This window comes from Scyliorhinus torazame, chromosome 18, assembly GCF_047496885.1.
Source record: "Scyliorhinus torazame isolate Kashiwa2021f chromosome 18, sScyTor2.1, whole genome shotgun sequence".
Taxonomy (NCBI): domain Eukaryota; kingdom Metazoa; phylum Chordata; class Chondrichthyes; order Carcharhiniformes; family Scyliorhinidae; genus Scyliorhinus; species Scyliorhinus torazame.
This window is the reverse complement of record NC_092724.1, coordinates 118,242,253-118,269,139: the sequence shown is the minus strand read 5'-3', so window position 1 is coordinate 118,269,139 and position 26,887 is coordinate 118,242,253. Positions and strand designations below refer to the sequence as shown.

The 26,887-nt window shown below is 53.9% G+C and overlaps 1 protein-coding gene across 1 annotated transcript in view; it reads right to left on the bottom strand.

Annotated features, from left to right (window-relative positions):
- The window catches only part of LOC140395448 (epsin-2-like), a 204,543-nt gene that overhangs the window by 60,673 nt on the left and 116,983 nt on the right, over positions 1 to 26,887 (bottom strand). The window contains 1 exon segment of the mRNA XM_072483217.1: positions 21,286 to 21,413. Coding sequence (XP_072339318.1) covers positions 21,286 to 21,413 — 128 coding nt within the window.

Genomic DNA, 26,887 nt, shown 5'->3' with positions numbered 1-26,887 from the left:
TCTCTCTCTCTCTCTCTAACTGACTGGTCACTGCAAGCTCTTTTTCTCTCTCTCTCTCTCTCTCTCTCTCTCAGTGCTAGCTCTATCTCTCTCTCTCTTTTTCTCTTTCTCTCTTGAACTGACTATTCAGTGCCATCTCTCTCTCTCTCTCTCTCTCTCTCAGTGCCAGCTCTCTCTCTCAGTGCCAGCTCTCTCTCCCTCTCTCTCTAACTGGCTGGTCAGTGCCAGCTCTCTCTCTCTCTCTCTCTCACTCTCAGTGCCAGCTCTCTCTCTCTCTCTCTCACTCTCAGTGCCAGCACTCTCTCTCTCTCTCACTCTCAGCTCTCTCTCTCTCTCTCTCTCACTCTCAGTGCCAGCATTCTCTCTCTCTCTCTCTCACACACTCTCAGTGCCATCTCTCTCTCTCTCTCTGTGCCAGCTGTCTCTCTCTCTCAGTGCCAGCTCTCTCTCTCTCTCTCTCTCACTCTCTCTCTCAGTGCCAGCTCTCGCTCTCTCTCTCACTCTCTCTCTCAGTGCCAGCTCTCGCTCTCTCTCTCTCTCTCTCTCTCTCAGTGCCAGCTCTCTCTCTCTCTAACTGACTGGTCATTGCCAGCTCTCTCTCTTGCTCTCTCTCTCTCACTCTCAGTGCCAGCTCTCTCTCTCTCTCTCTCTCTCACTCTCAGTGCCAGCTCTCTCTCTCTCTCTCTCTCACTCTCTCTCTCAGTGCCAGCTCTCGCTCTCTCTCTCACTCTCTCTCTCAGTGCCAGCTCTCGCTCTCTCTCTCTCTCTCTCTCTCTCTCAGTGCCAGCTCTCTCTCTCTCTAACTGACTGGTCATTGCCAGCTCTCTCTCTTGCTCTCTCTCTCTCACTCTCAGTGCCAGCTCTCTCTCTCTCTCTCTCTCTCACACTCAGTGCCAGCTCTCTCTCTCTCTCTCTCTCTAACTAACTGGTCAGTGCCAGCTCTCTCTCTCAGTGCCAGCTCTCTCTCTCTCTCTCTCTCTCTCTCTCAGTGCCAGCTCTCTCCCTCTCTCTAACTGACTGGTCAGTGCCAGCTCTCTCTCTCTCTCTTACTCTCTCTCTCTCAGTTCCAGCTCTCTCTCTCTCTCTCTGTGCCAGCTCTCTCTCTCTCAGTGCCAGCACTCTCTCTCTCTCTCTCAGTGCCAGCTCTCTCTCTCTCTTTCTCACTGTCTCTCTCTCTCAGTGCCAGCTCTCTCTCTCTCTCTCTCTCTCTCTCAGTGCCAGCTCTCTCTCTCTCTCTCTCTTTCTCTCACTCTCTCTCAGTGCCAGCTCTCTCTCTCTCTCTCAGTACCAGCTCTCTCTCTCTCTCTCTCTCTCAGTGCCAGCTCTCTCTCTCTCTCAGTGCCGGCTCTCTCTCTCTCTCTCAGTGCCAGCTCTCTCTCTCTTTCTCTCTCCTCTCCCTCTCTCTCTCTCTAACAGACAAGTCAGTGCCAGCTCTCTCTCTCTCGCTGACTCTCTCTCACTCTCTCAGTGCCAGCTCTCCCTCTCTCTCTCTCAGTGCCACCTCTCTCTCTCCCTCTCTGTCTCTCACTCTCTCTCTCTCTGTGCCAGCTCTCTCTCTCGCTCACTCTCTCTCTCTCTCTAACTGATTGGTCAGTGCCAGCTCTCTCACTCTCTCTCAGTGCCAGCTCTCTCTCTCTCTATCAGTGCCAGGTCTCTCTCTCTCTATCAGTGCCAGGTCTCTCTCTCTCTCTCTCTCTCTCTCAGTGCCAGCTCTCTCTCTCTATCTCTCTCTCTATCAGTGCCAGGTCTCTCTTTCTCTCAGTGCCAGCTCTCTCTCTTTCTCTCTCTCAGGCCAGCTCTCACTCTCTCTCTCTCTCTCAGTGCCAGCTCTCTCTCTCGCTCTCTCTGTCAGTGCCAGCTCTCTCTCTCTCTCCCTTTCTCTCACTCTCTCTCATTGCCAGCTCTCCCTCTCTCTTTCTCTCTCAGTGCCAGCTCTCTCTCTCTCTCTCTCACTCTCTCAGTGCCAGCTCTCTCTCTCTCTCTCTCTAACTGACTGGTCAGTGGCAGCTCCGCCTCTCTCTCTCCTCTCTCTGTCTCTCTCTGTCTCTCTCTCACTCTCCCTCTCTCAGTGCCAGCTCTCTCTCTCTCTCTCTCAGTGCCAGCTCTCTCTCTCTCTCTCTCTAACTCTCTCTCTCTCAGTGCCAGCTCTCTCTCTCTCTCTCTATCTGTGCCAGTTCTCTCTCTCTCTCTCTCTGTCTGTGCCAGCTCTCTCTCTCTCTCTCTTTCTCTCAGTGCCAGCTCTCTCTCTCTCTCATTTCTCTCTCTCAGTGCCAGCTCTCTCTCTTTCACTCTCGCAGTGCCAGCTCTCTCTCACTCTCTCTTTCAGTGTCAGCTCTCTCTCTCTCTCTCTCTCAGTGCCAGCTCTCTCTCTCTCTCTCTCTGTGCCAGCTCTCACTCTCTCTCTCAGTACCATCTCTCTCTCTCTCTCAGTGCCAGCTCTCTCTCTCTCTCTCTAACTGACTGGTCAGTGGCAGCTCCGCCTCTCTCTCTCCTCTCTCTGTCTCTCTCTGTCTCTCTCTCACTCTCTCTCTCTCTCAGTGCCAGCTCTCTCTCTCTCCCTCTCTCAGTGCCAGCTCTCTCTCTCTCTCTCTCACTCTCTTTCTCTCTCTCAGTGCCAGCTCTCTCTCTCTGTGCCAGCTCTCTCTCTCTCTCGCTCTCTCTCTCAGTGCCAGCTCTCTCTCTCTCTCTCCCTTTCTCTCACACTCTCTCATTGCCAGCTCTCTCTCACTCTCTCAGTGCCAGCTCTCTCTCTCTCTCTCTCTCTCTCTAACTGACTGGTCAGTGGCAGCTCCGCCTCGCTCTCTCCTCTCTCTGTCTCTCTCTCACTCTCTCTCTCTCTCAGTGCCAGCTCTCTCTCTCTCTCCCTCTCTCAGTGCCAGCTCTCTCTCTCTCTCTCAGTGCCAGCTCTCTCTCTTTCTCACTCTCTCTCTCTCAGTGCCAACTCTCTCTCTCTCTCCCTCTCTCTCTATCTGTGCCAGCTCTCTCTCTCTCTCTCTCTCTTTCTCTCAGTGCCAGGTCTCTCTCTCTCTTTTTCTCTCAGTGCCAGCTCTCTCTCTCTCTCTCTCTCTCAGTGCCAGCTCTCTCTCTCGCTCTCTCTCAGTGCCAGCTCTCTCTCTCGCTCTCTCTCAGTGCCAGCTCTCTCTCACTCTAACTGACTGCTCAGTGCCAGCTCTCCCTCTCTCTCTCTCAGTGCCAGCTCTCTATCTCTCTCTCAGTGCCAGCTCTCTCTCTCTCTCTCTCTCAGTGCCAGCTCTCTCTCTCGCTCTCTCTCTCAGTGCCAGCTCTCTCTCACTCTAACTGACTGGTCAGTGCCAGCTCTCTCGCTCTCTCTCTGTGCCAGCTCTCTCTCTCTCTCTCCTCTCCCTCTCTCTCTAACAGACCAGTCTGTGCCAGCTCTCTCTCTCTCTCTCTCTCAGTGCCAGCACTCGCTCTTTCTCTCTCTCAGTGACAGCTCTCTCTCTCTCTCTCTCTCTCTCTCTCAGTGCCTGCTCTCTCTCTCTCTCACTCACTCTCTCTCTCAGTGCCAGCTCTCTCTCTCTCAGTGCCCTCTCTCTCTCTCTGTCTCTCTCAGTGCCAGCTCTCTCTCTCTCTCCCTTTCTCTCACTCTCTCTCTCAGTGCCAGCTCTCTCTCTCTCTCTCTCTGTGGCAGCTCTCTCTCACTCCTCTCTCTCTCTGTCTCGGTCTCTCTCTCTCAGTGCCAGCTCTCTCTCTCTCTCTCAGTGCCAGCTCTCTCTCTCACACTCTCTCTCACTCTCTCCTCTCCCTCTCTCTCTAACAGACCAGTCAGTGCCAGCTCTCTCTCTCTGTCTCTCTCTCACTCTCTCTCTCAGTTCCATCTCTCTCTCTCTCTCTCTCTCACTCTCTCTCTCGCTCACTCGCTCTCTCTCTAACTGATTTGTCAGTGCCAGCTCTCTCTCTCTCAGGCCAGCTCTCTCTCTCTCTCTCTCAGTGCCAGCTCTCTCTCTCTCTCTCTGTGCCAGCTCGCTCTCTCTCTCTCCCTTTCTCTCACTCTCTCTCTCAGTGCCAGCTCTCTCTCTCTCTCTCTCTCTCTCTCTCAGTGCCAGCTTTCCCTCTCATCTCTCTCAAACTGACTGGTCAGTGGCAGGTCTCTCTCTCTCCTCTCTCTCTGTCTCTGTCTCTCTCTCTCTGTCTCAGTGCCAGCTCTCTCTCTCTCAGTGCCAGGTCTCTCTCTCTCTCAGTGCCAGCTCACTCTCTCTCTCTCTTTCTCTCTCTCAGTGCCAGCTCTCTCTCTTTCTCTCTCTCAGGCCAGCTCTCACTCTCTCTCTCTCTCTCTCTCTCAGTGCCAGCTCTCTCTCTCGCTCTCTCTCTCAGTGCCAGCTCTCTCTCTCTCTCTCCCTTTCTCTCACTCTCTCTCTCAGTGCCAGCTCTCTCTCTCTCTAACTGACTGGTCAGTGGCAGCTCTCTCTCTCTCCTCTCTCTCTCTGTCTCTGTGTCTCTCTGTCTCTCTCTCAGTGCCAGCTCTCTCTGTCTCTCTCTGTGCCAGCTCTCTCTCTCTCTCTCCTCTCTCTCTCTCTGTCTCTGTCTCTCTCTGTCTCACTCTCAGTGCCAGCTCTCTCTCTCTCACTCTCTCCTCTCCCTCTCTCTCTCTCTAACAGACCAGTCAGTGCCAGCTCTTTCTCTCTCTGTCTCTCTCCGTGCCAGCTCTCTCTCTCTCTCTCCTCTCTCTCTCTGTCTCTGTCTCTCTCTGTCTCACTCTCAGTGCCAGCTCTCTCTCTCTCTCTCTGTGCCAGCTCTCTCTCTCTCTCTCACTCTCTCCTCTCCCTCTCTCTCTCTCTAACAGACCAGTCAGTGCCAGCTCTTTCTCTCTCTGTCTGTCTCCGTGCCAGCTCTCTCTCTCTCTCTCCCTTTCTCTCACTCTCTCTCTCAGTGCCAGCTCTCCCTCCCTCTCTCTCTCTAACTGACTGGTCAGTGGCAGCTCTCTCTCTCTCCTCTCTCTCTCTCGCTCTGTCTCTGTCTCTCTCTCTAACTGATTGGTCAGTGCCAGCTCTCTCTCTCTCTCTCAGTGCCAGCTCTCCCTTTCATCTCTCTCTAACTGACTGGTCAGTGGCAGCTCTCTCTCTCTCCTCTCTCTCTCTCTGTCTCTGTCTGTCTGTCTCTCTCTCTCTCTCTCTCAGTGCCAGCTCTCTCTCTCTCAGTGCCAGCTCTCTCTCACTTTCAGTGCCAGCTCTCTCTCTCAGTGCCAGCTCTCTCTCTCTCTCTCTCTCTCTCTCACTCTCCTCTGCCTCTCTCTCTAACAGACCAGTCAGTGCCAGCTCTCTCTCTCTAACTGACCAGCCAGTGCCAGCTCTCTCTCTCTAACTAACCAGTCAGTGCCAGCTCGCTCTCTCTAGCTGACCAGTCAGTGCCAGCTCGCTCTCTCTAACTGACCAGTCAGTGCCAGCTCTCTCTCTCTAACTAACCAGTCAGTGCCAGCTCTCTCTCTCTAGCTGACCAGTCAGTGCCAGCTCTCTCTCTCTAACTGACCTGTCAGTACCAGCTCTCTCTCTCTAACTGACCAGTCAGTGCCAGCTCTCTCTCTCTAACTAACCAGTCAGTGCCAGCTCTCTCTCTCTAGCTGACCAGTCAGTGCCAGCTCTCTCTCTCTAACTGACCTGTCAGTACCAGCTCTCTCTCTCTAACTGACCAGTCAGTGCCAGCTCTCTCTCTCTAACTGACCAGTCAGTGCCAGCTCTCTCTTTCTCTCTCTCTCTCGGTGCCAGCTCTCTCTCTCTAACTGACCAGTCAGTGCCAGCTCTCTCTCTCTAACTGACCAGTCAGTGCCAGCTCTCTCTCTCTAACTGACCAGTCAGGGCCAGCTCTCTCTCTCTAACTGACCGGTCAGGGCCAGCTCTCTCTCTCTCTCTCTCTCTGTGCCAGCTCTCTCTCTCTCTCTCTCGCTCTCTCAGTCCCAGCTCTCTCTCTCTCTAACTGACCAGTCAGTGCCAGCTCGCTCTCTCTACTCTCTCTCTCACTGACCAGTCAGTGCCAGCTCGCTCTCTCTCTCTCCCTTTCTCTCACTCTCTCTCTCAGTGCCAGCTCTCTCTCTCTCTCTCAGTGCCAGCTTTCCCTCTCATCTCTCTCAAACTGACTGGTCAGTGGCAGGTCTCTCTCTCTCCTCTCTCTCTGTCTCTGTCTCTCTCTCTCTGTCTCAGTGCCAGCTCTCTCTCTCTCAGTGCCAGGTCTCTCTCTCTCTCAGTGCCAGCTCACACTCTCTCTCTTTCTCTCTCTCAGGCCAGCTCTCACTCTCTCTCTCTCTCAGTGCCAGCTCTCTCTCTCGCTCTCTCTCTCAGTGCCAGCTCTCTCTCTCTCTAACTGACTGGTCTCTCAGTGCCAGCTCACACTCTCTCTCTGTCTCTGTCTCTCTCTGTCTCTCTCTCAGTGCCAGCTCTCTCTGTGCCAGCTCTCTCTCTCTCTCGCCTCTCTCTCTGTCTCTGTCTCTCTCTGTCTCACTCTCAGTGCCAGCTCTCTCTCTCTCTCTCTGTGCCAGCTCTCTCTCTGTCTCTCACTCTCTCCTCTCCCTCTCTCTCTCTCTAACAGACCAGTCAGTGCCAGCTCTTTCTCTCTCTGTCTCTCTCCGTGCCAGCTCTCTCTCTCTCTCTCCCTTTCTCTCACTCTCTCTCTCAGTGCCAGCTCTCCCTCCCTCTCTCTCTCTAACTGACTGGTCAGTGGCAGCTCTCTCTCTCTCCTCTCTCTCTCTCGCTCTGTCTCTGTCTCTCTCTCTAACTGATTGGTCAGTGCCAGCTCTCTCTCTCTCTCTCAGTGCCAGCTCTCTCTCTCTCTCTCAGTGCCAGCTCTCCCTCTCATCTCTCTCTAACTGACTGGTCAGTGGCAGCTCTCTCTCTCTCCTCTCTCTCTCTCGCTCTGTCTCTGTCTCTCTCTCTAACTGATTGGTCAGTGCCAGCTCTCTCTCTCTCTCTCAGTGCCAGCTCTCTCTCTCTCTCTCAGTGCCAGCTCTCCCTCTCATCTCTCTCTAACTGACTGGTCAGTGCCAGCTCTCTCTCTCTCTCTCAGTGCCAGCTCTCCCTTTCATCTCTCTCTAACTGACTGGTCAGTGGCAGCTCTCTCTCTCTCCTCTCTCTCTCTCTGTCTCTGTCTGTCTGTCTCTCTCTCTCTCTCTCAGTGCCAGCTCTCTCTCTCTCAGTGCCAGCTCTCTCTCACTTTCAGTGCCAGCTCTCTCTCTCAGTGCCATCTCTCTCTCTCTCTCTCTCTCTCTCTCACTCTCCTCTGCCTCTCTCTCTAACAGACCAGTCAGTGCCAGCTCTCTCTCTCTAACTAACCAGTCAGTGCCAGCTCTCTCTCTCTAACTGACCAGTCAGTGCCAGCTCTCTCTCTCTAACTAACCAGTCAGTGCCAGCTCTCTCTCTCTAGCTGACCAGTCAGTGCCAGCTCGCTCTCTCTAACTGACCAGTCAGTGCCAGCTCTCTCTCTCTAACAGACCAGTCAGTGCCAGCTCTCTCTCTCTAACTGACCAGTCAGTGCCAGCTCTCTCTCTCTAGCTGACCAGTCAGTGCCAGCTCTCTCTCTCTAACTGACCTGTCAGTACCAGCTCTCTCTCTCTAACTGGCCTGTCAGTACCAGCTCTCTCTCTCTAGCTGACCAGTCAGTGCCAGCTCTCTCTCTCCAACTGACCGGTCAGGGCCAGCTCTCTCTCTCTCTCTCTCTCTCTCTCTGTGCCAGCTCTCTCTCTCGCTCTCTCAGTCCCAGCTCTCTCTCTCTCTAACTGACCAGTCAGTGCCAGCTCTCTCTCTCTCTCTCTCACTGACCAGTCAGTGCCAGCTCGCTCTCTCTCTCTCCCTTTCTCTCACTCTCTCTCTCAGTGCCAGCTCTCTCGCTCTCTCTCTCAGTGCCAGCTTTCCCTCTCATCTCTCTCAAACTGACTGGTCAGTGGCAGGTCTCTCTCTCTCCTCTCTCTCTGTCTCTGTCTCTCTCTCTCTGTCTCAGTGCCAGCTCTCTCTCTCTCTCAGTGCCAGGTCTCTCTCTCTCTCAGTGCCAGCTCTCTCTCTCTCTCTCTCTCTCTCACTGACCAGTCAGTGCCAGCTCGCTCTCTCTCTCTCCCTTTCTCTCACTCTCTCTCTCAGTGCCAGCTCTCTCGCTCTCTCTCTCAGTGCCAGCTTTCCCTCTCATCTCTCTCAAACTGACTGGTCAGTGGCAGGTCTCTCTCTCTCCTCTCTCTCTGTCTCTGTCTCAGTGCCAGCTCTCTCTCTCTTTCAGTGCCAGGTCTCTCTCTCTCTCAGTGCCAGCTCACTCTCTCTCTCTCTTTCTCTCTCTCAGGCCAGCTCTCACTCTCTCTCTCTCTCTCTCTCTCTCAGTGCCAGCTCTCTCTCTCGCTCTCTCTCTCAGTGCCAGCTCTCTCTCTCTCTCTCCCTTTCTCTCACTCTCTCTCTCAGTGCCAGCTCTCTCTCTCTCTAACTGACTGGTCAGTGGCAGCTCTCTCTCTCTGTCTCTGTCTCTCTCTGTCTCTCTCTCAGTGCCAGCTCTCTCTCTCTCTCTCCTCTCTCTCTCTGTCTCACTCTCAGTGCCAGCTCTCTCTCTCTCTCTCTGTGCCAGCTCTCTCTCTCTCTCTCACTCTCTCCTCTCCCTCTCTCTCTAACAGACCAGTCAGTGCCAGCTCTTTCTCTCTCTGTCTCTCTCCGTGCCAGCTCTCTCTCTCTCTCTCCCTTTCTCTCACTCTCTCTCTCAGTGCCAGCTCTCCCTCCCTCTCTCTCTCTAACTGACTGGTCAGTGGCAGCTCTCTCTCTCTCCTCTCTCTCTCTCGCTCTGTCTCTGTCTCTCTCTCTAACTGATTGGTCAGTGCCAGCTCTCTCTCTCTCCTCTCTCTCTCTCGCTCTGTCTCTGTCTCTCTCTCTAACTGATTGGTCAGTGCCAGCTCTCTCTCTCTCTCAGTGCCAGCTCTCTCTCTCTCTCTCTCAGTGCCAGCTCTCCCTCTCATCTCTCTCTAACTGACTGGTCAGTGGCAGCTCTCTCTCTCTCCTCTCTCTCTCTCTGTCTCTGTCTGTCTCTCTCTCTCTCAGTGCCAGCTCTCTCTCTCTCTCTCTCAGTGCCAGCTCTCTCTCTCACTCTCAGTGCCAGCTCTCTCTCTCAGTGCCAGCTCTCTCTCTCTCTCTCTCACACTCTCCTCTGCCTCTCTCTCTAACTGACCAGTCAGTGCCAGCTCGCTCGCTCTAGCTGACCAGTCAGTGCCAGCTCGCTCTCTCTAACTGACCAGTCAGTGCCAGCTCTCTCTCTCTAGCTGACCAGTCAGTGCCAGCTCTCTCTTTCTCTCTCTCTCTCGCTGCCAGCTCTCTCTCTCTAACTGACCAGTCAGTGCCAGCTCTCTCTCTCTAACTGACCAGTCAGTGCCAGCTCGCTCTCTCTAGCTGACCAGTCAGTGCCAGCTCTCTCTCTCTAACTGACCGGTCAGGGCCAGCTCTCTCTCTCTCTCTGTGCCAGCTCTCTCTCTCTCTAACTGACCAGTCAGTGCCAGCTCTCTCTCTCTCTCTCTCTCTCTCACTGACCAGTCAGTGCCAGCTCGCTCTCTCTCTCTCTCCCTTTCTCTCACTCTCTCTCTCAGTGCCAGCTCTCTCTCTCTCTCTCTCAGTGCCAGCTTTCCCTCTCATCTCCCCTAAACTGACTGGTCAGTGGCAGGTCTCTCTCTCTCCTCTCTCTGTGTCTCTGTCTCTCTCTCTCTGTCTCAGTGCCAGCTCTCTCTCTCTCAGTGCCAGGTCTCTCTCTCTCTCAGTGCCAGCTCACTCTCTCTCTCTCTTTCTCTCTCTCAGGCCAGCTCTCACTCTCTCTCTCTTCTCTCTCAGTGCCAGCTCTCTCTCTCGCTCTCTCTCTCAGTGCCAGCTCTCTCTCTCTCTCTCCCTTTCTCTCACTCTCTCTCTCAGTGCCAGCTCTCTCTCTCTCTAACTGACTGGTCAGTGGCAGCTCTCTCTCTCTCCTCTCTCTCTCTGTCTCTGTCTCTCTCTGTCTCTCTCTCAGTGCCAGCTCTCTCTGTCTCTCTCTGTGCCAGCTCTCTCTCTCTCTCTCCTCTCTCTCTCTGTCTCTGTCTCTCTCTGTCTCACTCTCAGTGCCAGCTCTCTCTCTCTCTCTCTGTGCCAGCTCTCTCTCTCTCTCTCTCACTCTCTCCTCTCCCTCTCTCTCTAACAGACCAGTCAGTGCCAGCTCTTTCTCTCTCTGTCTCTCTCCGTGCCAGCTCTCTCTCTCTCTCTCCCTTTCTCTCACTCTCTCTCTCAGTGCCAGCTCTCCCTCCCTCTCTCTCTCTAACTGACTGGTCAGTGGCAGCTCTCTCTCTCTCCTCTCTCTCTCTCGCTCTGTCTCTGTCTCTCTCTCTAACTGATTGGTCAGTGCCAGCTCTCTCTCTCGCTCTCAGTGCCAGCTCTCTCTCTCTCTCTCAGTGCCAGCTCTCCCTCTCATCTCTCTCTAACTGACTGGCCAGTGGCAGCTCTCTCTCTCTCCTCTCTCTCTCTCTGTCTCTGTCTGTCTCTCTCTCTCTCAGTGCCAGCTCTCTCTCTCTCTCTCAGTGCCAGCTCTCTCTCTCACTCTCAGTGCCAGCTCTCTCTCTCAGTGCCAGCTCTCTCTCTCTCTCTCTCTCACACTCTCCTCTGCCTCTCTCTCTAACAGACTAGTCAGTGCCAGCTCTCTCTCTCTAACTGACCAGTCAGTGCCAGCTCGCTCTCTCTAACTGACCAGTCAGTGCCAGCTCTCTCTCTCTAACTGACCTGTCAGTACCAGCTCTCTCTCTCTAACTGACCAGTCAGTGCCAGCTCTCTCTTTCTCTCTCTCTCTCAGTGCCAGCTCTCTCTCTCTAACTGACCAGTCAGTGCCAGCTCTCTCTCTCTAACTGACCAGTCAGTGCCAGCTCTGTCTCTCCTACTGACCAGTTAGTGCCAGCTCGCTCTCTCTAGCTGACCAGTCAGTGCCAGCTCTCTCTCTCTAACTGACCGGTCAGGGCCAGCTCTCTCTCTCTAACTGACCGGTCAGGGCCAGCTCTCTCTCTCTCTCTCTGTGCCAGCTCTCTCTCTCTCTCTCGCTCTCTCAGTCCCAGCTCTCTCTCTCTCTAACTGACCAGTCAGTGCCAGCTCTCTCTCTCTCTCTCTCTCTCTCACTGACCAGTCAGTGCCAGCTCGCTCTCTCTCTCTCCCTTTCTCTCACTCTCTCTCTCAGTGCCAGCTCTCTCGCTCTCTCTCTCAGTGCCAGCTTTCCCTCTCATCTCTCTCAAACTGACTGGTCAGTGGCAGGTCTCTCTCTCTCCTCTCTCTCTGTCTCTGTCGCTCTCTCTCTGTCTCAGTGCCAGCTCTCTCTCTCTCTCAGTGCCAGGTCTCTCTCTCTCTCAGTGCCAGCTCACTCTCTCTCTCTCTTTCTCTCTCTCAGGCCAGCTCTCACTCTCTCTCTCTCTCTCTCTCTCTCAGTGCCAGCTCTCTCTCTCGCTCTCTCTCTCAGTGCCAGCTCTCTCTCTCTCTCTCCCTTTCTCTCACTCTCTCTCTCAGTGCCAGCTCTCTCTCTCTCTAACTGACTGGTCAGTGGCAGCTCTCTCTCTCTGTCTCTGTCTCTCTCTGTCTCTCTCTCAGTGCCAGCTCTCTCTGTCTCTCTCTGTGCCAGCTCTCTCTCTCTCTGTCTCTGTCTCTCTCTCAGTGCCAGCTCTCTCTGTCTCTCTCTGTGCCAGCTCTCTCTCTCTCTCTCTCCTCTCTCTCTCTGTCTCTGTCTCTCTCTGTCTCACTCTCAGTGCCAGCTCTCTCTCTCTCTCTCTGTGCCAGCTCTCTCTCTCTCTCTCACTCTCTCCTCTCCCTCTCTCTCTAACAGACCAGTCAGTGCCAGCTCTTTCTCTCTCTGTCTCTCTCCGTGCCAGCTCTCTCTCTCTCTCTCCCTTTCTCTCACTCTCTCTCTCAGTGCCAGCTCTCCCTCCCTCTCTCTCTCTAACTGACTGGTCAGTGGCAGCTCTCTCTCTCTCCTCTCTCTCTCTCGCTCTGTCTCTGTCTCTCTCTCTAACTGATTGGTCAGTGCCAGCTCTCTTTCTCGCTCTCAGTGCCAGCTCTCTCTCTCTCTCTCAGTGCCAGCTCTCCCTCTCATCTCTCTCTAACTGACTGGTCAGTGGCAGCTCTCTCTCTCTCCTCTCTCTCTCTCTGTCTCTGTCTGTCTCTCTCTCTCTCTCTCTCAGTGCCAGCTCTCTCTCTCTCAGTGCCAGCTCTCTCTCTCACTCTCAGTGCCAGCTCTCTCTCTCAGTGCCAGCTCTCTCTCTCTCTCTCTCTCTCTCTCACACTCTCCTCTGCCTCTCTCTCTAACAGACCAGTCAGTGCCAGCTCTCTCTCTCTAACTAACCAGTCAGTGCCAGCTCGCTCTCTCTAGCTGACCAGTCAGTGCCAGCTCTCTCTCTCTAACTGACCAGTCAGTGCCAGCTCTCTCTTTCTCTCTCGGTGCCAGCTCTCTCTCTCTAACTGACCAGTCAGTACCAGCTCTCTCTCTCTAACTGACCAGTCAGTGCCAGCTCTCTCTTTCTCTCTCGGTGCCAGGTCTCTCTCTCTAACTGACCAGTCAGTGCCAGCTCTCTCTCTCTAGCTGACCAGTCAGTGCCAGCTCTCTCTCTCTAACTGACCGGTCAGGGCCAGCTCTCTCTCTCTCTCTCTCTCTCTCTCACTGACCAGTCAGTGCCAGCTCTCTCTCTCTCACTGACCAGTCAGTGCCAGCTCTCTCTCTCTAACTGACCAGTCAGTGCCAGCTCTCTCTCTCTCACTGACCAGTCAGTGCCAGCTCTCTCTCTCTAACTGACCAGTCAGTGCCAGCTCTCTCGCTCTAACTGACCAGTCAGTGCCAGCTCTCTCTCTAACTGACCAGTCAGTGCCAGCTCTCTCGCTCTAACTGACCAGTCAGTGCCAGCTCTCTCTCTCTAACTGACCAGTCAGTGCCAGCTCTCTCTCTCTAACTGACCAGTCAGTGCCAGCTCTCTCTCTCTAACTGACCAGTCAGTGCCAGCTCTCTCTCTCTCACTGACCAGTTAGTGCCAGCTCTCTCTCTCTCTCTCAGTGCCAGCTCTCTCTCTCACTCTCAGTGCCAGCTCTCTCTCTCAGTGCCAGCTCTCTCTCTCTCTCTCTCTCACACTCTCCTCTGCCTCTCTCTCTAACAGACTAGTCAGTGCCAGCTCTCTCTCTCTAACTGACCAGTCAGTGCCAGCTCGCTCTCTCTAACTGACCAGTCAGTGCCAGCTCTCTCTCTCTAACTGACCTGTCAGTACCAGCTCTCTCTCTCTAACTGACCAGTCAGTGCCAGCTCTCTCTTTCTCTCTCTCTCTCAGTGCCAGCTCTCTCTCTCTAACTGACCAGTCAGTGCCAGCTCTGTCTCTCCTACTGACCAGTTAGTGCCAGCTCGCTCTCTCTAGCTGACCAGTCAGTGCCAGCTGTCTCTCTCTAACTGACCGGTCAGGGCCAGCTCTCTCTCTCTAACTGACCGGTCAGGGCCAGCTCTCTCTCTCTCTCTCTGTGCCAGCTCTCTCTCTCTCTCTCGCTCTCTCAGTCCCAGCTCTCTCTCTCTCTAACTGACCAGTCAGTGCCAGCTCTCTCTCTCTCTCTCTCTCTCTCACTGACCAGTCAGTGCCAGCTCGCTCTCTCTCTCTCCCTTTCTCTCACTCTCTCTCTCAGTGCCAGCTCTCTCGCTCTCTCTCTCAGTGCCAGCTTTCCCTCTCATCTCTCTCAAACTGACTGGTCAGTGGCAGGTCTCTCTCTCTCCTCTCTCTCTGTCTCTGTCTCTCTCTCTCTGTCTCAGTGCCAGCTCTCTCTCTCTCTCAGTGCCAGGTCTCTCTCTCTCTCAGTGCCAGCTCACTCTCTCTCTCTCTTTCTCTCTCTCAGGCCAGCTCTCACTCTCTCTCTCTCTCTCTCTCTCTCAGTGCCAGCTCTCTCTCTCGCTCTCTCTCTCAGTGCCAGCTCTCTCTCTCTCTCTCCCTTTCTCTCACTCTCTCTCTCAGTGCCAGCTCTCTCTCTCTCTAACTGACTGGTCAGTGGCAGCTCTCTCTCTCTGTCTCTGTCTCTCTCTGTCTCTCTCTCAGTGCCAGCTCTCTCTGTCTCTCTCTGTGCCAGCTCTCTCTCTCTCCTCTCTCTCTCTGTCTCTGTCTCTCTCTGTCTCTCTCTCAGTGCCAGCTCTCTCTGTCTCTCTCTGTGCCAGCTCTCTCTCTCTCTCTCCTCTCTCTCTCTGTCTCTGTCTCTCTCTGTCTCACTCTCAGTGCCAGCTCTCTCTCTCTCTCTCTGTGCCAGCTCTCTCTCTCTCTCTCACTCTCTCCTCTCCCTCTCTCTCTAACTGACCGGTCAGGGCCAGCTCTCTCTCTCTCTCTCTCTCTCTCTCACTGACCAGTCAGTGCCAGCTCTCTCTCTCTCACTGACCAGTCAGTGCCAGCTCTCTCTCTCTAACTGACCAGTCAGTGCCAGCTCTCTCTCTCTCACTGACCAGTCAGTGCCAGCTCTCTCTCTCTAACTGACCAGTCAGTGCCAGCTCTCTCTCTCTCTAACTGACCAGTCAGTGCCAGCTCTCTCTCTGTAACGACCGGTCAGTGCCAGCTCTCTCTCTCTAACTGACCAGTCAGTGCCAGCTCTCTCTCTCTAACTGACCAGTCAGTGCCAGCTCTCTCTCTCTAACTGACCAGTCAGTGCCAGCTCTCTCTCTCTAACTGACCAGTCAGTGCCAGCTCTCTCTCTGTAACGACCGGTCAGTGCCAGCTCTCTCTCTCTAACTGACCAGTCAGTGCCAGCTCTCTCTCTCTAACTGACCAGTCAGTGCCAGCTCTCTCTCTCTAACTGACCAGTCAGTGCCAGCTCTCTCTCTCTAACTGACCAGTCAGTGCCAGCTCTCTCTCTGTAACGACCGGTCAGTGCCAGCTCTCTCTCTGTAACTGACCAGTCAGTGCCAGCTCTCTCTCTGTAACTGACCAGTCAGTGCCAGCTCTCTCTCTCTAACTGACCAGTCAGTGCCAGCTCTCTCGCTCTAACTGACCAGTCAGTGCCAGCTCTCTCTCTAACTGACCAGTCAGTGCCAGCTCTCTCGCTCTAACTGACCAGTCAGTGCCAGCTCTCTCTCTCTAACTGACCAGTCAGTGCCAGCTCTCTCTCTCTAACTGACCAGTCAGTGCCAGCTCTCTCTCTCTAACTGACCAGTCAGTGCCAGCTCTCTCTCTCTAACTGACCAGTCAGTGCCAGCTCTCTCTCTCTAACTGACCAGTCAGTGCCAGCTCTCTCTCTCTCACTGACCAGTTAGTGCCAGCTCTCTCGCTCTAACTGACCAGTCAGTGCCAGCTCTCTCTCTCTAACTGACCAGTCAGTGCCAGCTCTCTCTCTCTAACTGACCAGTCAGTGCCAGCTCTCTCTCTCTCACTGACCAGTTAGTGCCAGCTCTCTCGCTCTAACTGACCAGTCAGTGCCAGCTCTCTCTCTCTAACTGACCGGTCATTGCCAGCTCTCTCTCTGTAACTGACCAGTCAGTGCCAGCTCTCTCTCTCTCACTGACCAGTCAGTGCTAGCTCTCTCTCTCTAACTGACCAGTCAGTGCCAGCTCTCTCTCTCTAACTGACCAGTCAGTGCCAGCTCTCTCGCTCTAACTGACCAGTCAGTGCCAGCTCTCTCTCTCTAACTGACCAGTCAGTGCCAGCTCTCTCGCTCTAACTGACCAGTCAGTGCCAGCTCTCTCTCTCTCACTGACCAGTCAGTGCCAGCTCTCTCTCTCTAACTGACCAGTCAGTGCCAGCTCTCTCTCTCTAACTGACCAGTCAGTGCCAGCTCTCTCTCTCTAACTGACCAGTCAGTGCCAGCTCTCTCTCTCTCACTGACCAGTCAGTGCCAGCTCTCTCTCTCTAACTGACCAGTCAGTGCCAGCTCTGTCTCTCTAGCTGACCAGTCAGTGCCAGCTCTCTCTCTCTCACTGACCAGTCAGTGCCAGCTCTCTCTCTCTCTCTGTGCCAGCTCTCTCTCTCTCTAACTGACCAGTCAGTGCCAGCTCTGTCTCTCTAAGTGACCAGTCAGTGCCAGCTCTCTCTCTCTAACTGACCAGTCAGTGCCAGCTCTGTCTCTCTAAGTGACCAGTCAGTGCCAGCTCTCTCTCTCTAACTGACCAGTCAGTGCCAGCTCTCTCTCTCTCACTGACCAGTTAGTGCCAGCTCTCTCTCTCTAACTGACCAGTCAGTGCCAGCTCTCTCGCTCTAACTGACCAGTCAGTGCCAGCTCTCTCTCTCTAGCTGACCTGTCAGTGCCAGCTCTCTCTCTCTAACTGACCAGTCAGTGCCAGCTCTCTCTCTCTCACTGACCAGTCAGTGCCAGCTCTCTCTCTCTAACTGACCAGTCAGTGCCAGCTCTCTCTCTCTCACTGACCAGTCAGTGCCAGCTCTCTCTCTCTCACTGACCAGTCAGTGCCAGCTCTCTCTCTCTCACTGACCAGTCAGTGCCAGCTCTCTCTCTCTAACTGACCAGTCAGTGCCAGCTCTCTCTCTCTAACTGACCAGTCAGTGCCAGCTCTCTCTCTCTCACTGACCAGTCAGTGCCAGCTCTCTCTCTCTAACTGACCAGTCAGTGCCAGCTCTCTCTCTCTCTAACTGACCAGTCAGTGCCAGCTCTCTCTCTCTAACTGACCAGTCAGTGCCAGCTCTCTCTCTCTCTAACTGACCAGTCAGTGCCAGCTCTCTCTCTGTAACGACCGGTCAGTGCCAGCTCTCTCTCTCTAACTGACCAGTCAGTGCCAGCTCTCTCTCTCTAACTGACCAGTCAGTGCCAGCTCTCTCTCTCTAACTGACCAGTCAGTGCCAGCTCTCTCTCTCTAACTGACCAGTCAGTGCCAGCTCTCTCTCTGTAACGACCGGTCAGTGCCAGCTCTCTCTCTCTAACTGACCAGTCAGTGCCAGCTCTCTCTCTCTAACTGACCAGTCAGTGCCAGCTCTCTCTCTCTAACTGACCAGTCAGTGCCAGCTCTCTCTCTCTAACTGACCAGTCAGTGCCAGCTCTCTCTCTGTAACGACCGGTCAGTGCCAGCTCTCTCTCTGTAACTGACCAGTCAGTGCCAGCTCTCTCTCTGTAACTGACCGGTCAGTGCCAGCTCTCTCTCTGTAACAACCGGTCAGTGCCAGCTCTCTCTCTGTAACTGACCGGTCATTGCCAGCTCTCTCTCTGTAACTGACCGGTCAGTGCCAGCTCTGTCTCTCTAAGTGACCAGTCAGTGCCAGCTCTCTCACTCTAACTGACCATTCAGTGCCAGCTCTCTCTCTCTAACTGACCATTCAGTGCCAGCTCTGACTCTCTAACTGACCAGCCAGTGCCAGCTCTCTCACTCTAACTGACCATTCAGTGCCAGCTCTCTCTCTGTAACTGACCAGTCAGTGCCAGCTCTCTCTCTGTAACTGACCGGTCAGTGCCAGCTCTCTCTCTGTAACTGACCAGTCAGTGCCAGCTCTCTCTCTCTAACTGACCAGTCAGTGCCAGCTCTCTCTCTGTAACGACCAGTCAGTGCCAGCTCTCTCTCTCTCTAACTGACCAGTCAGTGCCAGCTCTCTCTCTCTAACTGACCAGTCAGTGCCAGCTCTCTCTCTGTAACGACCAGTCAGTGCCAGCTCTCTCTCTCTAACTGACCAGTCAGTGCCAGCTCTCTCTCTGTAACGACCAGTCAGTGCCAGCTCTCTCTCTCTAACTGACCAGTCAGTGCCAGCTCTCTCTCTCTCTAACTGACCAGTCAGTGCCAGCTCTCTCTCTGTAACTGACCAGTCAGTGCCAGCTCTCTCTCTCTAACTGACCAGTCAGTGCCAGCTCTCTCTCTCTCTAACTGACCAGTCAGTGCCAGCTCTCTCTCTGTAACGACCGGTCAGTGCCAGCTCTCTCTCTCTAACTGACCAGTCAGTGCCAGCTCTCTCTCTCTAACTGACCAGTCAGTGCCAGCTCTCTCTCTCTAACTGACCAGTCAGTGCCAGCTCTCTCTCTCTAACTGACCAGTCAGTGCCAGCTCTCTCTCTGTAACGACCGGTCAGTGCCAGCTCTCTCTCTCTAACTGACCAGTCAGTGCCAGCTCTCTCTCTCTAACTGACCAGTCAGTGCCAGCTCTCTCTCTCTAACTGACCAGTCAGTGCCAGCTCTCTCTCTCTAACTGACCAGTCAGTGCCAGCTCTCTCTCTGTAACGACCGGTCAGTGCCAGCTCTCTCTCTGTAACTGACCAGTCAGTGCCAGCTCTCTCTCTGTAACTGACCGGTCAGTGCCAGCTCTCTCTCTGTAACAACCGGTCAGTGCCAGCTCTCTCTCTGTAACTGACCGGTCATTGCCAGCTCTCTCTCTGTAACTGACCGGTCAGTGCCAGCTCTGTCTCTCTAAGTGACCAGTCAGTGCCAGCTCTCTCACTCTAACTGACCATTCAGTGCCAGCTCTCTCTCTCTAACTGACCATTCAGTGCCAGCTCTGACTCTCTAACTGACCAGCCAGTGCCAGCTCTCTCACTCTAACTGACCATTCAGTGCCAGCTCTCTCTCTGTAACTGACCGGTCAGTGCCAGCTCTCTCTCTGTAACTGACCGGTCAGTGCCAGCTCGCTCTCCATCTGACTGATCGGGCTCTCACTAGCCGACTGTTACTGGCCACACTTAACTCTATCGTACGGATGTCTGAGGGCAATGGAGCAGCATCTCACATTCAGGCCTGGGGATACACAGGAGCCTCACAGGTTTAAATTCCCTTGTGCTCCCTCCAGCCATGGATTGGTCAATAATAGAGCCGGAGTGAGTCAGCCCGAGACCATCAACCTTCGCTCCGTTTGAATGAGGCTCCAAGACGCCAGGCGGGATTGTCGGTCCCTGCGTTTCCTCAGTGTGGTGAACTGGCTCAGCTTGGTGTTCGCATTCCAGGATCTTTTCAAAAATAAATTTAGAGTACCCAATTATTTATTTCTCCAATTAAGGGTCAATTTAGTGTGTCCAATCCACCTAACCTGCACATCTTTGGGTTGTGGAGGTGAGACCCACGCAGACATGGAGTGCAATCTCGGATCTAACAAGGCTGGGCAGTTTATGTACTCGGCTCATTTGTGAATGAAAGGTTTACATTTATATTGTTCCTTCCGATGACCTGGGACAGACTCAAAGTGCTTTACAACCAATAAATTATGTTTGAAGTGTAGTCACTGTTGGAATGTAGGAAACATGTCAGCCAATTTTCACACAGCAAGATCCCGCAAACAGCAATGTGATAATGTTTCTCTCAAATTAATTGAGGGATAAATATTGGCTAGCACTCCCTCAGTACTGCCCCTTGAGATTGCAGCGCTCCCTCAGTACTGCCCCTCTGACATTGCAGCGCTCCCTCAGTACTGCCCCTCTGACATTGCAGCGCTCCCTCATTACTGCCCCTCCGACATTGCAGCGCTCCCTCAGTACTGCCCCTCCGACATTGCAGCGCTCCCTCAGTACTGACCCTCCGACATTGCAGCGCTCCCTCAGTACTGACCCTCCGACATTGCAGCGCTCCCTCAATACTGCCCCTCCGACATTGCAGCGCTCCCTCAGTACTGCTCCTCCGACATTGCAGCGCTCCCTCAGTACTGACCCTCCGACATTGCAGCACTCCCTCAGTACTGCCCCTCCGACATTGCAGCGCTCCCTCAGTACTGCCCCTCTGACATTGCAGCGCTCCCTCAGTACTGACCCTCCGACATTGCAGCGCTCCCTCAGTACTGCCCCTCCGACATTGCAGCGCTCCCTCAGTACTGACCCTCCGACATTGCAGCGCTCCCTCAATACTGACCCTCCGACATTGCAGCGCTCCCTCAATACTGCCCCTCCGACATTGTAGCGCTCCCTCAGTACTGCTCCTTCGACATTGCAGCGCTCCCTCAGTACTGACCCTCCGACATTGCAGCACTCCCTCAGTACTGACCCTCCGACATTGCAGCGCTCCCTCAGTACTGACCCTCCGACATTGCAGCGCTCCCTCAGTACTGCCCCTCCGACATTGCAGCGCTCCCTCAGTACTGACCCTCTGACATTGCAGCGCTCCCTCAGTACTGACCCTCTGACAGTGCAGCACTCCCTCAGTGCTGCCCCTCCGACATTGCAGCACTCCCTCAGTGCTGCCCCTCCGACATTGCAGCGCTCCCTCAGTACTGACCCTCTGACATTGCAGTGCTCCCTCAGTACTGACCCTCTGACATTGCAGCACTCCCTCAGTGCTGCCCTCCGACATTGCAGCGCTCCCTCAGTGCTGCCCCTCCGACATTGCAGCGCTCCCTCAGTACTGACCCTCCGACATTGCAGCGCTCCCTCAGTACTGACCCTCTGACATTGCAGCGCTCCCTCAGTGCTGCCCCTCCGACATGCAGCACTCCCTCAGTACTGACCCTCTGACAGTGTGGCACTCCCTCAGTACTGACCCTCTGACAGTGTGGCACTCCCTCAGTACTGCCCCTCCGACATTGCAGTGCTCCCTCAGTGCTGCCCCTCCGACATTACAGTACTCCCTCAGTACTGACCCTCTGACAGTGTGGCACTCCCTCAGTACTGACCGTCTGACAGTGTGGCACTCCCTCGGTACTGACCCTCTGACAGTGTGGTACTCCCTCGGTACTGACCCTCTGACAGTGTGGCACTCCCTCAGTACTGAACCTCTGACAGTGTGGCACTCCCTCAGTACTGACCCTCCGACATTGCAGCGCTCCCAGTATTGACTATCTGACACTGCAGTGTTCCCTCAGTACTGACCCTCCAACAGTGTGGCACTCCCTCAGTCCTGCCCCTCCGACATTGCAGCACTCCCTCAGTGCCTATGCTCCGACACTGCAGTGCTCCCTCAATACTGACACTCTGACATTGCAGCGCTCCCTCAGCACTGACCCTCCGACAGTGCGGCGCTCCCTTGGTATTGTCCCTCCAACATTACAGTGCTCCCTCAGTACTGATCCTGCAACAGTGTGGTACTCCCTCAGTACTGTCCCTCCGACAGTGTAGCACTCCCTCAGTACTGACCCTCTGACTGTGCAGCACTCCTTCAGCACTGAACCTAACAGTGCAGCGTTCCCTCAGCACTGAATCTCTGACAGGGCGGCGTTCCCTTATTACTGATCCTCTGACAGGGCGGCGTTCCCTTATTACTGACACTGTGACAGTGCAGCGCTTCTGTGGTACTGAACCTCAAATAGTGCGGTGCTCCCTCAGAACTGACCCTCCAATGCTTTGAATCTGAAGGTTGTATGTTAACCATTCAGGGTGTATAGATGCAGTGCGATAGCAATGAATGTGGCAGATGTGTACATTCTGAGGGTTGGGAACAATCAAATTGAAACTGAAAGGAATCTGTTTCTTAATGATTGCTTTACCTGTGTTGCCTTCTCAGCTTCTTCTCTGCTCATAGCCAGTGCGAGCTGCAACTGCAACTCCTCCTCACCACTGGTGTGGGGCCTGGCCTGTTCCAGATCCGGATTAAACCTCGGCGATGAAGAGGAAGCTGAAAAATACACAGGGAGCAGAGTGACATCAGTATTCCAACATCTGTGGGCAGCATGGTAGCACAGTGGTTAGCACAGTTGCTTCACAGCTCCAGGGTCCCAGGTTCGATTCCCGGCTTGTGTGACTGTGTGCAGTCTGCACACTCTCCCCGTGTGTGCGTGGGTTTCCTCCGGGTGCTCCGGTTTCCTCCCACAGTCCAAAGATGTGCAGATGAGGTGGATTGGCCATGATAAATTGCCCTTGGTGGCCAAAAAAAAGGTTAGGTGGGGTTACTGGGTTACGGGGATAGGGTGGAGGTGTGGGCTTAGGGTGCTCTTTCCAAGAGCTGGAACAGACTCGATGGGCCGAATGGCCTCCTTCTGCACTGTAAATTCTATGATCTGGCTAGGGCGACTGGATTTCCAAATCTCAAAACCAGAACACATTGATAATCTATGTGAAGGTGGGGCTCTGTGATGATTGACATGTTGGGTGACCAATGGCAGGAGTGCGGGGGGAGGGGCGGGGGCAGAGCTGGCAATCCTGTTTAGACATCCAATTATTGAAGACAGCAGAAACAAACCACTGACTTCTGTTTCAATGACAATTCTGCCCCATTCTCTCAAACAAAATCGACCCACGGCTCCGTTGACACTAGATTTCTGACCCCCCCCCCCCCCCGCCCCGCAACCCCGAGAAGCTGCTTTATCAAGTCTCCGTGACACTGGATCAATAAATTCTCACAGACACTGAGGAAAGAAAATAGAGAATAGAAACCATTCATCCAGGGAATTCCTAACCCAGCAAACCACTGGATCTTGCAGTAAGAGTTGGACTGGTTACAGCAGTGTTTTTCAAACTTTTTTTCCGGGCACCCATTTAAAAATTATATAAATTTAGAGTACCCAATTTTTTCAAATTAAGGGGCAACTCAGCATGGTCAATCCACCTACCCTGCACATCCCTTGGGTTGTGGGGGCGAAACCCACGCAAACGCGGGGAGAATGTGCAAACTCCACACCGAGAGTGACCCAGAGCTGGGATCGAACCTGGGACCTCGGCGCCATGAGGCAGCAGTGCTATCCACTGCGCCACCATGCTGCCTCACGGGGACCCATTTTTACCAACCGGCCAATCTTCGGGACCCAACCCAGCCGACCTTCGCGACCCACACCGGCCGACCTTCGCGACCCACACCGGCCGACCTTCGCGACCCACACCGGCCGATCTTTGCAACGCACGCCGGCCGATTTTTGCGGCCCACGCCGGCTGACCTGCGCGACCCATGCCTGCCGACCTGCGTAGCCCACCATTTTCTCTTACCTTGTTTGTTGCTGACAAAAATGGAGGTAATGGTTTTGGGTCCCTTTGGCCACAATGGTCCCTTTGGCCCCCTGATCTTGAAAAAAAAAGGCTGCGACCATATAAAAAAACGTGGCCACACTGCGCATGCGTGCCCGATGATCGGTGCGCATCGGGCACGCATGCGCAGTGCGGCCGAATTTTTTTAACTGTTCCTGGCCATTTTGAAGGCCGCTCGCAGCCTGCATTATTAAAAGCCGGCTGTTGCGCGTGGATGTGCGCGATCGGGAGCGCCGCGACAGATGGCTCCGCGACCCTTCCGACACCCGCCCGTGGGTCGCGCCCCTGAGTTTGACAATGCCTGGGTTACAGCGTGCGTGAGAGGGTGGGTAGTTAGATGTGGTACAGTGTGTATGTGTGAGGGTGCAGAGTTAGAAGGGGTGCAGTGTATGTGTGGGTGGGGAGTTGGATGGGGTAGAGTGTGTGTGAGGGTGGGGAGTTTGATGGGGTACAGTGTGTGATAGGGTGGGAATTTGAATGGGGTACAGTGTGTGTGAGTGTGGGGGTATTGGAAGGAGTACAGTGTATGTGTGAGAATGGGGAGATGAATGGGGTACAGTGTCTATGAGCGAGGATGGGATTTGGATGGGCTACAGTGTATGTGTGAGTGTGGGATGTTGTAGGGGGTACAGTGTATGTGTGAGGGTGGGAAGTTGGACACGGTACAGTCTGTGTAAGGGTGAGGGTGGAGTTTGATGGGGTACAGTGCGCGTGGGGGATTTGTAGGGGTACAATGTATGTGAGAGAGTGGGGAGTTTGAAGAGCTACAGTGTGTGTGTGAGAGTGGGGGATTTGTAGGAGTACAATGTGCCTGTGAGGGTGGGGAATTTTAAGGGGTACAGTGTGTGAGAGGGTGGGGGTTTTGAAGGGGTACAGTGTGTGTGAGGGTAAGGGTTTTGAAGGGGTCGAGTGTGTGAGGGTGGTGATTTTGAAGGGGTACAGTGTGTGTGAAGGTGAGGGATTCGAAGGGGTACAGTGTGTGTGAGGGTGGGGGTTTTGAAGGAGTACAGTGTGTGTGAGGGTAGGGGTTTTGAAGGGGTACAGTGTGTGTGAGGGTGAGGGATTTGAAGGGATACAGTGTGTGTGAGGGTGAGGGATTTGAAGGGATATAAAGTGTTTGTGAGGCTGAGGGTTTTGAATGGGTACAATGTGTGTGAGGGTAGGGGTTTTGAAGGGGTACAGTGTGTGTGAGGGTGGGGGTTTTGAAGGGGTACAGTGTGTGTGAGGGTAGGGGATTTGAAGGGGTGCTGTGTACGTGAGGGTAGGGGTTTCGAAGGGGTACAATGTGTGTGAGGGTAGGGGTTTTGAAAGGGTGCAGTGTGTGTGAGGGTAGTGGATTTGAAGTGGTACAGTGTGTGAGGGTGGGGCGTTTGAAGGGGTACAGTGTGTGTGAGGGTAGGGGTATTGAAGGGGTACAATGTGTGTGAGGGTAGGGGATTTGAAGGGGTACTGTGTGTGTGAGGGTGGGGGTTTCGAAAGGGTACAATGTGTGTGAGGGTAGGGGATTTGAAGGAGTACTGTGTACGCGAGGGTGGGGGTTTCGAAGGGGTACAATATGTGTGAGGGTAGGGGTTTTGAAAGGGTACAGTGTGTGTGAGGGTAGGGGTTTTGAAGTGGTACAGTGTGTGTGAGGGTAGTGGATTTGAAGTGGTACAGTGTGTGTGAGGGTGGGAGTTTTGAAAGGGTACAGTGTGTGTGAGGGTGGGGCTTTTGAAGGGGTACAGTGTGTGTGAGGGTGGGGGTTTTGAAGTGGTACAGTGTGTGTGAGGGTGGGGCTTTTGAAGGGGTACAGTGTGTGTGAAGATGAGGGGTTTGAAGGGGTACAGTGTGTGTGAGATGGTCGGGGTTATGAAGGGGTGCAGTGTGTGAGGGTGGGGTTTTTGAAGGGATACAGTGTGTGTGAGGGTGAGGGGTTTGAAGGGGTACAGTGTGTGTGAGAGGGTCAGGGTTTTTAAGGGGTACAGTGTGTGTAAGGGTGGGGTTTTTGAAGGGGTACAGTGTGGTGTGAGAGTGAGGGTTTTGAAGGGGTACAGTGTCTGTGAGAGGGTCGGGGTTTTGAAGGGGTACAGTGTGTGAGGGTGGGGGTTTTGAAGGGATACAGTGTGTGTGAGGGTGGGGGCTTTGAAGGGGTACAGTGTGTGTGAGGGTGAGAGGTTTGAAGGGGCACAGTGTGTGTGAGGGTGAGGGTTTTGAAGGGGTACAGTGTGTGTGAGGGTGAGGGTTTTGCAGGAGTACAGTGTGTGTGAGGGTAGGGGTTTTGAAGGGGTACAGTGTGTGTGAGGATGAGGGGTTTGAAGAGGTACAGTGTGCGTGAGAGTAGGGATTTTGAAAGGGTACAGTGTGTATGAGGGTAGGGAATTTGAAGGGGTACAGTGTGTGTGAGGGTAGAGGTTTTGAAGGGGTACAGTGTGTGTGAGGGTAGGGGTTTTGAAGGGGTACAATGTGTGTGAGGGTAGGGATTTGAAGGTGTACAGTGTGTGTGAGGGTGAGGGTTTTGAAGGGGTACAGTGTGTGTGAGGGTGAGGATTTGAAGGGGTACAGTGTGTGTGAGGGTGAGGGTTTTGAAGGGGTACAGTGTGTCTGAGGCTAGGGGTTTTGAAGGGGTACAGTGTGTGTGAGGGTGAGGGGTTTGAAGGGGTACAGTGTGTGTGAGGGTGAGGGGTTTGAAGGGGTACAATGTGTGTGAGGGTAGGGGATTTGAAGGGGTGCTGTGTACGTGAGGGTAGGGGTTTCGAAGGGGTACAATGTGTGTGAGGGTAGGGGTTTTGAAAGGGTACAGTGTGTGTGAGGGTAGTGGATTTGAAGTGGTACAGTGTGTGAGGGTGTGGCGTTTGAAGGGGTACAGTGTGTGTGAGGGTAGGGGTATTGAAGGGGTACAATGTGTGTGAGGGTAGGGGATTTGAAGGGGTACTGTGTGTGTGAGGGTGGGGGTTTTGAAAGGTTACAATGTGTGTGAGGGTAGGGGATTTGAAGGAGTACTGTGTACGCGAGGGTGGGGGTTTCGAAGGGGTACAAAATGTGTGAGGGTAGGGGTTTTGAATGGGTACAGTGTGTGTGAGGGTAGGGGTTTTGAAGTGGTACAGTGTGTGTGAGGGTAGTGGATTTGAAGTGGTACAGTGTGTGTGAGGGTGGGAGTTTTGAAAGGGTAGTGTGTGTGAGGGTGGGGTTTTTGAAGTGGTACAGTGTGGGTGAGGTTGGGGCTTTTGAAGGGGTACAGTGTGTGTGAGGGTGGGGGTTTTGAAGTGGTACAGTGTGTGAGAGGGTGGGGCTTTTGAAGGGGTACAGTGTGTGTGAAGATGAGGGGTTTGAAGGGGTACAGTGTGTGTGAGGGTGGGGGCTTTGAAGGGGTACAGTGGGTGTGAGGGTGAGGGGTTTGAAGGGGTACAGTGTGGTGTGAGAGTGAGGGTTTTGAAGGGGTACAGTGTGTGTGAGAGGGTCGGGGTTTTGAAGGGGTACAGTGTGTGAGGGTGGGGTTTTTGAAGGGATACAGTGTGTGTGAGGGTGGGGGCTTTGAAGGGGTACAGTGTGTGTGAGGGTGACGGGTTTGAAGGGGTACAGTGTGTGTGAGAGGGTCGGGGTTTTGAAGGGGTACAGTGTGTGAGGGTGGGGGTTTTGAAGGGATACAGTGTGTGTGAGGGTGGGGGCTTTGAAGGGGTACAGTGTGTGTGAGGGTGAGAGGTTTGAAGGGGCACAGTGTGTGTGAGGGTGAGGGTTTTGAAGGGGTACAGTGTGTGTGAGGGTGAGGGTTTTGAAGGGGTACAGTGTGTGTGAGGGTGGGGGTTTTGAAGGAGTACAGTGTGTGAGGGTAGGGGTTTTGAAGGGGTACAGTGTGTGTGAGGATGAGGGGTTTGAAGTGGTACAGTGTGCGTGAGAGTAGGGATTTTGAAAGAGTACAGTGTGTATGAGGGTAGGGAATTTGAAGGGGTACAGTGTGTGTGAGGGTAGAGGTTTTGAAGGGGTACAATGTGTGTGAGGGTAGGGATTTGAAGGGGTACAGTGTGTGTGAGGGTAGGGGTTTTGAAGGGGTACAATGTGTGTGAGGGTAGGGATTTGAAGGGGTACAGTGTGTGTGAGGGTGAGGGTTTTGAAGGGGTACAGAGTGTGTGAGGGTGAGGATTAGAAGGGGTACAG